Source organism: Vanellus vanellus (genome assembly GCF_965231255.1).
Source record: "Vanellus vanellus genome assembly, chromosome: 3".
Classification (NCBI taxonomy): domain Eukaryota; kingdom Metazoa; phylum Chordata; class Aves; order Charadriiformes; family Charadriidae; genus Vanellus; species Vanellus vanellus.
The window spans coordinates 9,198,050-9,212,800 of record NC_138907.1 but is presented as its reverse complement, the minus strand read 5'-3'; the positions used below and the strand labels follow the sequence as shown (position 1 = coordinate 9,212,800).

Sequence of the window (14,751 nt, the reverse complement as noted above, 5' to 3'; positions counted from 1 at the left end):
TTTGAAATCGATATTAAGAATTTAAGTCCATGAGTTACAATTGAAGATTCAGGCAGCATAGAGGCTAGTGTCTCCACTCAAAGAAACAGTGGAGCCTATCAGAAGTATGTCTTCCTTTTAAAGGTAAATACAAACACCAAGAATATCAGAGTCCATAGCCGCAAAGTCTATTTTTAAAATCCACAATTACAGGTGGGGACAAATATTCAGGACAATTAAAGAATAACCAAATTGTCTTTTAAGTGCTATAAATGGATAAAGTGGCGGGTACCTCTCGATGCAGTTTTATATGCTGCCCTGAATAATTAATAGGCTGGGTTTCTGTACAAGTGAATTACATTAGTATTAACTTTGCCAATACGACAAATAAAATTAAGTGACCCTTGTCTTTGAAAAACACCTGCAAAAAGCATAAGTTGAAAATCCCTGTAGATTAACTTAATATTTACATGAAAGGAATATTTATCTAACAAACTCTTAAATAGTACTTCAATTTAAAAGTACCGTGTATGCACAGCTAGTAATATGCATCGCGTACACTGACTTAAACCCCAGAAATGGAGGAACGACGTGGATTTCAAAAAGCATGTCCCGACCTTATTTAGCAGAATTCTCTAATAACCCTAACCAGAGCGCAGCATGAGCGGCACGCACAGGAGGGACCCACTTTATCCAGAGTCAAGAGCCAACCTACTCTCCCAGAACTATCCCATCGTTACAGGTCACCAGCCATCCCACCGCCAAATGATGGCTTTTCCACTCGACCTGAAGATGAGCAAGTCAGCCCTCGAATAGGTGCTCTTACATCTGCGCTATTTCTAGACGGCCTTTTGCCTTCGTAGCCGTTAGACAGAAGGAGCGGGGTAGTTGTGTTGAGAAGGCAAGTCCAGCTAAGAGGTTTTCCCTGGAGCAGAACTAGCTTTTGCATCCACAGCACAGACATCCAGGCAGAAAGACAGACTGATATTTTTGGTGCATGGTTTTTATGCAACAGCAAACTAATCGAGTAAAGCTCTAGAAGAGCATGAACTCTTCCCTACCTGACTCTAGGGATCTGATAGAAAAATGTCTATATTTTGTATTCAACCCTGTTAATTATATTTGTCGGTGGTAAGCAGGCCTCCTTCTGCAATTCACAAAGCCCCATTCTTTGAGGATTTCCTCCAGCCCCCCCACATTAGCCATAATTCTCCCTAGAGGTGGAGGTCACAGAGCGCAGTCTGAAGAAACGCTCCTTGTTAATTCACCCCCTGCCAACATGAAGCGATCGTGAAGACTGGGATGCCAAACAACAGCAGAGCTATAGTCCCAAATAAAACTTGTCCACTTTGTTAACCATCGCAGAGGAAGCCTGCCTTGCCTTCTGGGTGAAGCATCAGCACCAGCTTCCCCCTCTGCAAACACACTACAGCCTTTTTGACTTGGATCCCAGCCACAGCAACACACAGCATCTTTTATTTATTATTATTTTCTGTGCAGTTCAGAAAGTGCCCGTTTAACCGCGATCCCAGCTTTGACAGACATCAATTCGTCAAAATTTTTTTCAACCACAACCAAAGGACGTGGCAGGGAAGTGCTTGATGTTCAGAAGAGTTCCAGGGTATCGGATAGCTTCAAAGTGGTGTATACAAAGTAAAGCAGGACAGGAGGTCCTCCAAAAAAGTCAGAGCACACGGAGTAAATAACTTCAAACTACATGTAAACAGGGGACCAATTTAATTCCTGAAAACAGTGATTACAATACCTTTAGTCTGCCTGATAACCTAACAATTAATTGTCCTGTAAGACTTGTTTAGAAAACCAATAAAGGAAAACAGCAGAAGCATCTACTGGAATACTTTGGGATAGTTTTACAATTTCTTCTTTCAGTAAAGATTTGGCGCCTATAATGTATTCCCCTTTGTTTCAGGCAGCAGATATTTAATTGATGTAGGATAGCAATCGCTATGAGCGTGTTAAAGAGACCAACATCAAAAGACAATTCTTTACATCATTAGGAAATTACTCTGAACATTTAAGAAACTTAATTTGCTTAAGTACCAACTATTTACTCCTAAAATAAACTCCTTGTATTACCTTAAATATTTTTTCTCCCATTGATCTGTACCAACTTAAGTGGAGATAAACAGAAACAGTGTCTCAAGTAGCCTCTTAACCAGACAAGAGAATCATGTAAATGATACTCATCCAACACAAAGGTTCACCCTGCACTGATGGCCACACAAATAGTCAGAGAGCAGCTCAAGCGTCCCACAGTGGGCACAGCTACATAAACAAGTGCGAAGGAAAAAGCGATGCATGTTTTTGGGAATGGCAGATAACAAGTACAAACAGAAACTTTACTTTGGTAACCCAAAAGGTAGATGGATTACATGACCTAAGAGAGACCAACTCCTGTACAACAATAGCTGATATAGCATTCGAAACTTCATATAGAACATAAAAGGTTTGAGCAAACGGGCACGGGAGCCAAATGTCAGGGGCCGTTTGATTTCTCTGAACAATCCTGCGGATGATCAGATTTGTTCCCGAGGCTCTTCTTTCTGCCTTAACAGTTATGTAAATCCTCGCCCATGGCTGGGCTGCCGGTGAATTATGAACCTCGGCAACCAGCCCGAATGGCATTTCATTATATTCCCTCATCTCACTTCTGGTTATACCCATCACTTTTGCGGTGGTTTTTTTTGTTTGTTTGTTTTGGGGTTTTTTTTGTTTGTTTTTGTTTTTTAAGTACTGAGATTAGAGCATTTTCAGATGAGATTTCAGTGCTCCCCCGAGCGTTAGCACAGAGTTGCCCTGATCCATGCCTGAACACCTTAGACACAAACACAACCCAAACTAATATCAGCTACACCATTTAATTGCCATTTTGTCATACGCACAACAAGATTCTTCTCTCCCGCCTCCATAAAGCTGCATCTCACAATTTGCACGGTATTTCGAGATCATTGCTCCCCTTCCTCAGCATGTAAAGCATCCAGATACACAGGCGGGTGAGTGAGTTTTGATCTATTCCAAATCTTATTCCTGTTCTCCTCAGTCCATTTGGAACAGAAACTACAACCTCTACATCATTCCTCTATAGGCAGCTCAACAATAGGCAATACTGAAACAAAACAAGTGACTGCTGTAAGTATATCTGATTTGAGGCTTATTATTCAAGACCATTTCTTCATTACGCTGGTTTTCCAGCACGCTTCTCCCTTTGACTACTTGCAAACTGGGTTATTTTTCCCCACCATATGCTACTTCGTCTTTTCCCATACTGAGTTGCACTGTAGCTGTCAGCTCTGGTTCTGACCTATCTTCCACTTAAGCGGAGGCAAAAAACTCCCTTCTGGTGCTGTAGCGGATGGTGGATGAGGTTATATTCGCAGTCTCTAATCAATTGTCATCATATATCTCTGTCCTTTTCTAGTGTTTGCAACACTGCCTAATGTAGCATCATTTGTAAGTGTAATTAATGAGCTGTTTATGTACTCTTCAAAAATCATTAATAAAGATGTTAAATTAAACTGCGTTTAGCGGTGCACCCTGAGTCACCCTACACACTTCTGTCCAACTTGATACATTGCCATTCATCATTACTCTTCATTCATAATGCCACCAGCAATTCTAATTCCTATGACACAATTCACGTTCAAAACATGTTTCCCCCCCCCCCTTCTTTTTGCATTAATTCCTAGACTGACTGTCCTTTCTGTTTTGAAGATAAGTAACACATTCACGTTGTTACAATGCTTTCGTGCCTTCTTCCTTCTTTCTCACTTGCTACTACTGCGGGTGCTCCGACGCTTTCTCATTTAGTTAATTCTTTCAGTATACTACAACTTCTCATCAATACCTATTTATTTGTATGTCATAAGTATACTGCTTTTACTCGGTACCTATTTTAAAATTCCTCATTTTCCTCTTTCCCATGCTTATTTCACCTTCTTGTTAAAGAAGCCACCAAAATATGCTGTCAATCAGCACAGATGATTTTTTTTCTTCCTCGTTTTATACAGGTAACCTCCTCCCCCCCCCAGTTTTTGTTTATTTTCTCCCTATTGCAAATACATCTGTTGCCATAATCCAGTCCACACTTGGATGTTGCCTATTCGAGTCGATTTGAGTACTTCTGTTCCCTCTACATGGCCTCTGTAAGCCTCAGGAGTCTGGAGGTATTTTTATTCACTTTCTTTCCTTTCCCTCTATGTCTGCTGTACTGGATCTCGTGAAATCCATTTGCACTTTGTATTCTTTTCTTCAGACTCACAGTAATCTACTGCTCCTTAATTGAATGAATTATACATTGTACATTGCTCCAGGCTTGATTTGTTCGTTAGGGTAGACACTCAAGTAGCCTTCGCTTCCCAAAGCATCACTGAAATCACTGGACTTAGGGCTTTTCAGAACAGTCCATGATCTGTCATGTGGACTTTAAAATCCATATTGCTTGCTAAGCTTCTTAATGCTGGTATGAATGAATGGCTCTTGGCTCCTGTTCAGCTTGTGCAGCTGTGTTCTGCAAGTCTGGGCATTGAGTATTTTTTATCTCAAACAGGTGCACAGTCAACAGCTCTTAACCAGCAAGGAAATAAATCCATGGATGATTTCTCCTCAGTCATCTTTTCTTACTAAAATATCCGGCTAGTTTTCATGAAACCCATGAGTATGACCACTCTTATTATCATTCCATGTTAAATACCAAGCTACCACCTAGACTGTCCTAAAATTCCAGGATCCCTACGGATGCAAGCATTACCAACATTGATGAATACCCACTGCAGTTTCTTTGTTATTTCAATACTCTTTTTTACACCGCTTCACTATTTAGGTTTTTTTTCCCCCCTTCCTATCCCCCTCATGTCAGCAACTTGATTATCACTAACCCCAATGCCCAAGAAGCAGCATGTAATTCCCTAGAGCCTAAAGGCAGGAATAAGGAAGAATGTAGGAGCAACAGCAGAAATCTTGCTGCCTCCAACGAGAATCGCAGCAGGACAGAGAAACATCTTTCTATGATGTTTAAACAATCCCAGAGAGGAGTTCAAAACAAGTGCCCCCACCCGAAGGTTGCTTTCAGTTCTAGCTTACATGTCTAGCATTAAAAGAAAAAAAAAAAAAAAAAAACAATTAACAATTAAATTGGGTACCACCTCTGTTTCATGGCTGGATAATGGCAAAGAGAGGGCTCACTTGACACCATTTTGAGATGTAGAATTTAATTAGAGGAAAGACTGTGAAGAGAGCAGTTTACACCAAAAAGGAAGAAATAAGCAATAATCATCAGGTTTCGCTCTGAAGGGCACATTTAACTCAGGCTCTAAGCCCTCCGCCTGTCCTTGCCCCTCTCCTCAAAAAGCTTTATTTTCCATTTGTGACTTTTCCATGTTAATAGCTTGCCCTTACTGAATATTTCACCCCGATACAACATTGCTGGTCCAACTAACATTTATTCTATTAAGCGCGTGTGTTCTAAGTTGCCAAATATACATGCTATCACACAACCAGCCAAAACGACCCAGAAGGTGGGAAGTCAGGCCCAGGTGATAACTTCCTTCTGGGTTAAACATATAGGTTAAACATATAGATTATAGAAGTAATCTATGGATATATAAAGACTTCAACTGCAACAGCTTGAGCTACAGAATCAAAACTCCAGAGCTAGAGGAAGAACAGCTCCTTTTCTCTGTGGACTTTGAAAGTCTGGCCTTTTGAGGTACAAACCTGTAACATGTATTTCAAGCAATCAAAGAAACTATTATTTAATGGAATATCACATAACAGGCTATTTTACGATGGATTCTGGTGAGGGAGTGCTTTAAACAGTGCCACTCGACCAATACCTTTATTTTTGGGAAGAAACATTAATGGACAAAATAAGTAACAAATCAATCACTTCTCAGCTATTTAGGAGGCAGTACTGCATGCCGTTGTCATCCTGACCAGTGGCTTCTTAAGGCTTTTTAATAAGTAATACAGTTTAATATGAGCCACTGGAACAGCTCTCTCCCTTTCTTAAGGAGGCAGTTGTTTGTACCCCTATTACTAAGGCCAAGTTTCCCTAACTCCTAAAATAAGCATATCCCTTTCTTCAAGCAACTATTTTGGCCAAACGCTATCTAATTTCTTGCTTTTTCATATCACATATAGCAAGAAGTCCTTCTGGAAGCCTACTATTAAATCTATAGTTGTTCTACAGCAAGAAAACAGAGATCCAAATGAGAAAAAATAATGTGTTCTCATGGAGTACTTACAATTGATCTGATGTTGTTTTCTTTGGCCAGCTTCAGAGAGGATTTATAGCAATTTGCCAAGTTTTCTTTATGAGTATCGGTGAGATGGCCTCTCGCGATCGGCCCAACTGTATGGATCACATCTGCAAGACAAAAAAAAAAATAAAGATCTTAAGGTAGTTTACTTATTCATCTCAAGCCAATCCTTTCTGGTATTGTACCTAGACACCAATGTAGGAATAATAATATAAGAAAATGTTTATAACTGGAAACCACGTAATAAGATGCAATTTTGATAATTCAATAAAAATGAAAAACAGTAAAGGCTAAAGTTTGAGGTATTTGGACTGATGAAAAAAATGAGGAGGATGCATTAAGCGTTTGTTATGTTTACTGCAATCCCCGTTCTGGATAGACGAAACGTTTTCATAGATACCTTAAATCTTTAGGGCTGTACAACTCTAAATATTGTACAACTGTTTGAAACCCCCAGTTGTTCTCACCCCTTGAAGGTCCTCTCACAGGGAAAGTTCACTGCACACCACATCAGAACTTTGATGGCAATACACAGGTCATCTTTTTTGTCCAGTATTTTAAGCCTTTTCTCAGCAGCCGTTTTAAGAGGAGAAAAGTTGTGACCTATGAATGTGTTAGTTATCCAAAGAATGTGCTTTCCTCTCCCATCAGACCAGATGGAGACACCATGCAATGAAACACAATACTCTGAAAAAACTGAATGAACAAAAGAGAAAGTACAGTCAGGGAGGATCTTAGGTATGACACCCTCTGGACTCATCAAAATCAGATGCTTTAGAGTCTCTAAAGTGCTACAAGAAAAAACATGAAGTAAAAAGCCTGGAGTAAAACAAAACTAGAAAAAAAAAATCTACAAACTAAAAGGTGTCGTGGTTTTTGTTTTTCATCCCCCCCTTAACTGGTAGGAAGACACATTTACTTTTCAAATGCCATTCTTCTATAGCACATGTGATGACAAAAGAATGAGTCATGCTGGCAGGTACATTTTTTTTCCTTTCTTATCACCCACTACAATATACAGCAGCAGCAATAAAGAGTGGCACTATTTTCTTTTTTTGCAACGTTGCCACAAAAAAGGATTAGGCCAACGCTTTCAATTCTGGTACTGCTGGTCCCATTGGTTAGGTTGTGTTTCTCTCCCATATGGGACAGGTTTCTAAGCAACATCTGCTGTTGTTACACTCCAGAATATTTTAATTGATTCACAAATCCTACAGAATTCACACCATTATTCTTTGTCCAAGCTGTCTTTGATTATTTCCCTCCAACCTATACCAAAGCACAAGTGAAAATGGTCAAACGTTAAAATGTATGCTGTCTTTCCCCCCCCCCCAGCATCATCTGTCAATTCCTGGTCTCTACTAAAAAGGTAGATTCTGCTCTGAGGCATGTTTTGAACATTTCCAAAACTTTTTCTTTAGGTTAGCCAGAAAGTATCGATATTCAGGAAATAAAAGCACGTCAGAGAATCCCAGCGCCCAGAAAACACAGAGGAGTTGGCTGCGATGGGAAACTGAAACCCACAAGAGCTAAAACTTCCCAACTTCTACAGAAAACCATCCTACTGAGAAGTAAATAAAAAAAAAAAAAAAGTTAACTCCTCTTCTCTCTCCATTTTGATCACAGTAATTTTGCCCCCAGTTGCGGGAACAAGATGGACAGATTGGATAATTTCTGTTGAATGTCACAGCTGCCAGACGGTGACTCCAGCGAACCCTCCCCACAGCATTTCAGGGAACTGAACCATCACGTCAGTGTGGAGTCTTTATCCACTGATGAGCAGGATGATAGGAGGCGATTGAAACAAGCAGAACAGCTTCACCCAGAGTTCAGAAAATAGTTGCGGTTTGCTTTTCAGGCGCGCTTTAGCTACTATAATGAACTGAGAGCTATTAAGACCTAGAAGAAAGAGCACAGCTAGTTTAAAATTTGCTTCTGCTTGTGGAGATAAGGCTGTGCGAGTACTTCCATCAGGAAAGACCATTTCAGACCATGACTGCAGCAGCTTCCTTCAGGTTGAAGCTTTCCAAGGAAAGTTTCTGTTTACGAGTGTTGGCACTTGGCTGTTGGCAACTTCAGAGAATGAAAAAGCTTCTCTTAACTCTTCCCCCCCGTGTTTTTGTTTTTGAAACAGATGAGCTGCAATTACTGAGCAAGGGGGAAGGAATACACCAGTAAATCTGATCTCAATCAAGGTCATTCTACATTTATAGACACTAAGATCAGAAGTACCGTGATGCATTTCAGATTCACAACATCCAGCAGCCAACAAGCAAATACAGCAACAACTATAAAACCAACTTAAAAAGAAACTGTAAGAGATGAAGAAAGGAAAGAATCATAAAAGATTTCCCTCGTTCTGCTGCGGCCGAGTCAACTTGCATTTCAAGGTGCAGCTGCTTAAAAGCTGAAGCGTAATGGCTTAAACTATTAATTTATTATTTAACGACAAGCAGGAGTTTTAGGGGACAGCCCAAGTACCAAATTCTTGCTTGGGTCTTTCTGCATAGAACTCCCCTTGGTATAATTTCTAGACGCATTTCACTCATTAAATGTTTAAGTCCATTCCTTCAGTCTTCCATTATTAAACACTAATTTTAAAAATTCTCAGCTCAATGAACGGTAAGCGTTTTCCTTGTCATCTTTTTTTCAGAACGCCCTGATTTAGCATTTCCATGGTGCCTCATTAGCAACCCTCCATCACTCACCAGACATTTCATGTAAATAGGTAACCTTTAATGCAGTTATTAGCTTTTATGTTTTAATTTTTACAAGCCCGGAATAGGAGGTGCTTAAGACAGGATGCTGAAGATGGCTACGAATTGGTTTATAAAATATCAAAACTATTCTAATTGTTTACAGAGTTTGTTAGCAAAAATTGCTTTTGCTTGGCACATTATTATTCTGAAACACATGCGAGTCAGACTTTACTAGCAGAGCAGCATTAATAACATGCCAGTCTGTTTCATGGTCAGCAGACGAACAGGGAAGCAGTAATTTTATTGTTGTACACCGTCAATAAAAAAAAAAAAGTCAGTGTATCCATACATTGCCTAACTATATATTGTTCTGCTCAATCTATTCCCCAATGCGGTAAGGTCTGCAGGCAGGTAAACCCCTTTGAGATTATGCAGGCATAAAGCACACAAACCAGAAAATAAAACAGCTCTCCCCTTCCAGCCCATGCAGTTAATATATGAGGATCAGACTTCACAGGCTGAAGCAGAGCCATTTATTTTTAATATATCTATGAAGACTGTGTCAATTTTCCAGCTTGTCTGTCACAATAAAGTTTCCTTACGGCTCATACGTTCCCCCCTCCCTCAGCTGCACAGAGCTGGAGAAACGTGTGCCATCGAGCCCGAGGATGGAGGAGGGTGGGCATGCTGGAAGGGGAAGTCTGGAGGCATTTGTCTACAAGAAAACGAAGGGGCAGAACTGCTGCCCTGCTGCTCTGGCCAGCCGCCACAGCAGCCAGCCCCAAACGCAAACCTCTGGCACCGCTGGAGAGGACAAACGTGGACACGCAAGCCCTGCTTGACCACTGTCCACACCAATCTACCCACTGCCAGACGAGCATCCACCCTAAACAGGCTCACAGCCTTTCTGAAGCAAAAGCGACTTCCAGGTTGGGCTTCAAGCGTAAAGGACCATCGCAGGACAAGTGTGGGGATGAGTTTCACCGCAGGAGAAGGCAAACCAATTGCAGAAGGCGACGCAGATGGGAGCGCCGGCCACGGGGACCAGCACAACAACGGGCTGAAGGTACACTGCGCACGCAGAGGCACAACAGCACGAAACAGAAGCGGTCTCACCACCGAGAAGTTTTTAAACTGGGGGAAATGCAGAGAAACTCCAGCAGGATTTAATTTGGCTGGAAAAGCCTGCTAGAGATCCCTGCTACCAAACAGCTTTGTTCCTTCTTGGAGCTCCTACAGCCCTTTGCTGTCTGAGCAGTTCTTAATGAGGTCAAACAGGAGCAAGGGATGCAAACATTTCCCTCAAGTGTCTCCTTAATGTGTTTTTTTTCATTCTTCAAAACCAGGTAAACGGAGTAAAACTGGGAACAGTCAGCTCTCGGAGGATGCCACACTCGCCATTTGCAGTACTTTAATTTTCATGCCAAATGAAGCTGCCAGCCCTGCTTTGAAGCTTCTGATTTACTATGGTCAGTCTTCCAGCCAAGCACATTGATAAGAAACTTCATTAAAAAGAGAGCTGCAATCCATGTGTCCGTAAATCACTTTCTCTGTGTACACAGAGCAGAGATGTTTGCTTACAGTTTTAATAGTACACAGAGGCAGAGAGCCCCAGAGGAAGGTATATTCTCATCTGGGATCAGGCCACAGCAATGGATCAAACTGCTTTAAATGCTAATGAAGCTGCTTAGTTTTAAAAGCGATATTTATAAAGGAAGGAGATATTTTTTCTTATATAAAAGGCTTGCAGAGAAACAGTAGGGGCGGTCAAGAGAAAGCAGCAGCAGATCTATGCTGTACAACCGTGTTCGGAGCTCGTTTAAGGCTGACAACACTTTGTTACGCTGGCTTTGCCAGATTTGCCTTGCAACACGTGGTCAATCCAAGGAGAGCTTACGGGATCCACCGCTCTCTTTTTGGTCATTTGACCGCCAAGTATTTTGTTCAAAATTCTAGTGGCCAAAGCAAGGCCTGTGACAATCACACCCCGACGTGCACGTTCGCACCCTCTGTATCGTACCTCTGCACGTTTTCATTCAGTATTCTTCTTTTTCCCCCCTCAAGCACTATAATGAAAGCAGACAACTGAACCTTGTGTAAACCAAACCCTAATCTGGAGGTATAACAGGCGCTTGAGCATTTGTAACATCCCTGTAACGACTTAGCCACCAGTGAAAGTAAATATAATTTGCACATTTAATCAACACTTCAAAAGCACAGCGACTCTCCCCTCAAACTCCCATATAGGCCAGTCAAAAATGAAACTACGTCTACTGTAGCACACAAACTCTACGTGCAAAAAGGCCAATGAGGCTTTTCTGCTCTGGTCATTTTTTATCGAAGAAGTCAATCCATACATCTTAACCCGCTGGTTGTCACGCAAGTTTTTACCTACGCTGCTATGGAGAAAGGGCAGAGCAGCGTGGGCAAAGACAAAACGCAACTTCCAGTTGCAAAAGGATGAAGAGAAGTGACTGTGCCTCAAAAACCAACCTGGAGGACTGATGTAACTTACTTTTGAGGCAATTTACTCTTCCCTTGTTCTTTGGAAAAGTGACACTGGATGCCAAAAATATTAGCATAACGAATTTCTCCAAACAACTGAAGAACTACAAATAAGTTTCTCTTATTTCTTCCCTTACGGACACATTCGCACCGTTAATGAACCAGCCGACCACGGCTAGAATCAATTACACATTTCTTTCCTTCATCCTATTCACGCATTCATAGCCATAATCGGTCCATCTAGTGAACTGCATAATGAAGCTGTAGCCTGTCAATCACAGCAGTAACCGTATGAATTTTAAGAAGGAAGCTACCACACTGTATGTGCCACTGAATTTATATTAAGAAAAAATAACCCACCCTGACAAAAAGTCAGAGCATTTAGGGCTCCATTTGTAAATCTTATCAGTTGATTTACACAATAAACACCCATCATATTGGTACTGAGAAGGGATAGCTGAGGTTCAGTTGATGGGAAATGCAATTCCCTCTGGATACTTGTACGCACTGAATATCCCTGTTCTTAAGGAATGCACGTACCTAATGCCTTGGTATCCAAATTTGCTCAGCTTGTTCATTTTCTATTTCTGGTTATATGCACTTGCACATAAAATGTGCATTTTCAGTGTGTAACAAACAACTGTTAATTTAAGTTCAACTGCAACGAATCCCCCAAGACCACAGCCTAAGTTATTTACTAATGTGTGTCTCCAAAACTAGATTAGCCAAGTTGAATATTTTAAACCCAAGGCAACATCTTTTACAGATCACGCAATGCTGAACTTGACTACATATGACACAGCTCATTTCAGAAGTGTTTCTTTGCTTTATACAATATATATATTGCAGTTATCAGCAGTTAAGGAAACAGCCTCAGTTTTTTAGGCTTGAGCAATAAGTACTGCTCTATCTGAAGTTTGTACCTTCTATGGCTGCCTTCAGTGATTAAATAATTGATTTGGGTGAACCAAAAAATGTTTCGTTAGCCACAAAAGCTATGATATCTAGAAGTCATTTGTGTAAAGTATTTAAGCCATTTTTCACCTAAACAGCACTGTCTACCCAAGAAAAGGTAAAGAATATATTTATTGTAAATGATTAACCGGCATCCCTCTTTGTGGGTTAGGTGTATATTTTAAGTACGAGGCAGCAGAGACAGTCAGAAAACAATATTCCCAAAGGGAGAGGCAAAGGATTTGCTGAGCCCGAGAGATCCTTCGGGGAGCCGCAGAAGTCTGCGCTCAATAGCCGGCATTTAGCAGAGAGCGATTGCTCGGCATCTGTGGGAAGCTAAAAAACACAGAGAGCTTGTTCGCAGTGGTTGTACCGCTGCCTCAACAGCCGGCCGGAGAATCAAGTCACACAAATGAAAACCCAAGCCTTTTTGGCACTCGCGCTCATCATAAACTACAAGGCCCAAGAATGCCCGCGTAATCCCAGAGCGGTTCCCCCTCCCATCAACGAACTCCCAGCATCGCTCCGCCATCAGGGCCTCACCATTAACGGCGGAAACAAAAGTAGGCTCTGTTCAGGCAGGAGAAGCAAGTGGTGCAATTAAGAGACACTATACTATACCCCAAAGTAATAGGTTTTACAAAGCAATTTAGTAGTACCATGACAGATGTCAAAGCAGCGACTAGACAGACGGCCCCACAACTTCGAGGGGAACAATTGCCTACACGTAAAGCTAAAAGGCAACAGCTCCATTTGGGATATTCAGAGTGTGATGTGATACAAACGAACATGAAATGAACACGACATGGGCTTAACATGAAATTATGACATCCACGACTCGCTATTTCGGTTTTCTTTCTTAATCTGGATTTAAAGCAGTTGCAGCGGAAATGCTCAAATGTTATCCTTGTTCCCCTCTACAAATCATCAACCCAAATAAAGACTTGAATATTCCTAGGGAAACAGAACAGGCAAAATTATGTTGCCCCAAGCAGATAGTGTCCTCAAACTACAGCAAAGCTCATTTTGCTGTAGCAGCAGAGGAGGTCGCCCAAGCGCCCTCCGCATTGAGTGGCTCCGGAAACCCGTACCAAGTGACCCCCTTGACCCAAGTAATGCTCTCCACCTTTCTCTGGCTATTCCTCTTCACAAGTAGACAAGGCTATAGACAAAGATGCTTTAATCTGTCTTTTGGTTTACGTTTGCTACTTGTAGGAAAGCATGAGCCAAAGATTCTCTCTTTATTGAGCAGCGAAAGATGTTTGGGAGCGAGTTTGTTTTTAATTCGTCTACTAATTCAGTCAGTTGGCTTTTCAGCGCTCAAAAATAAACTTGTTCGCCCTTAAACTGAGAGTGCTTATTCTTAAGACACTAAGCAAGAGAGTTTCAGTCTGCCATTCCACAAAAATTTCAAACCAAAATACAGAGCATGGTGAAGGATAACACACTAGCCACAAATTCAAGGTATATTTAACCACACTCAATTCAAAAGAGAAGCTTGCAAATATTACCCTTAACGTGCAAAACAAATCAAGTCTAAAATATGCAAAAAAAAAAATACTTCAAGTATGTTAGCTTCAGTTCTGGTTTCGGAAGTGGATTAAATACAGGGGCACAGATATCAGAAGTGAGCTTATGCTCTCACCTTCTTAAAGCACAGACCCCTTGCAACACTCGGGCTGGTTTCACTGTCCACCCCAGTTCCGTTAGAGCCGATTCAGTTACCTCTGCTGGGGTATCGCAACAGTTAAAGAGCGGATATGCCCTTTAGATGGGAAAGGAAGAAACGAAACAGACACCCCCCACACACACACACACCCCCACCACCCCCCCTGCCAGCCTCACTACAGAACTTAGTACCACACTCATTTTATCCAGAAAAGATTTACACTCAGAACTGAAATTCTTCCACTTTGAGTGCCAAACAGTGCTACAGAGTTCTTTAATAGTATTAAAGTAAGCTATAGGAAAAGCGCTTTATTTCTGATTTTAAGGATTTTTCCTGTGCAAACTGGTGTTTTGATAACATTACTAATATTTCTTATTAAACCACCTCTTATTATTTGGTTGAGATCTTCGCAGGGATGCTCAAAGGAAGACATGCCAAGAGAACTACAGTATAAGGATTAACAAATTCCACCTCTCCCCCAAACATGCAATGTTTGCCATGGCCATTGGAAATCCTGAACTGGGTGGCGAACACAAGGCAGGTCCCCAGATCATTTGGCAGGGCGAGCGACTCGCTGCATCAATACTTCAACGTTTTCTTTCCCTTTATGAAATTATTGAATCACTGAAAATATTTGTCTTTCCCATGGGATTTAAGAATATCAGCA

General features: G+C 41.3%; 1 protein-coding gene across 3 annotated transcripts in view; it reads right to left on the bottom strand.

The window, feature by feature from the left end:
• Positions 1 to 14,751, bottom strand: part of MACROD2 (mono-ADP ribosylhydrolase 2) — an 891,867-nt gene that overhangs the window by 368,079 nt on the left and 509,037 nt on the right. For all 3 annotated transcript variants that reach the window (XM_082481410.1, XM_082481412.1, XM_082481411.1), the window contains exon 6: positions 6,243 to 6,364. In XM_082481410.1, the coding sequence (XP_082337536.1) occupies positions 6,243 to 6,364 (122 nt within the window). The remainder of the gene's footprint in view (positions 1 to 6,242; positions 6,365 to 14,751) is intronic.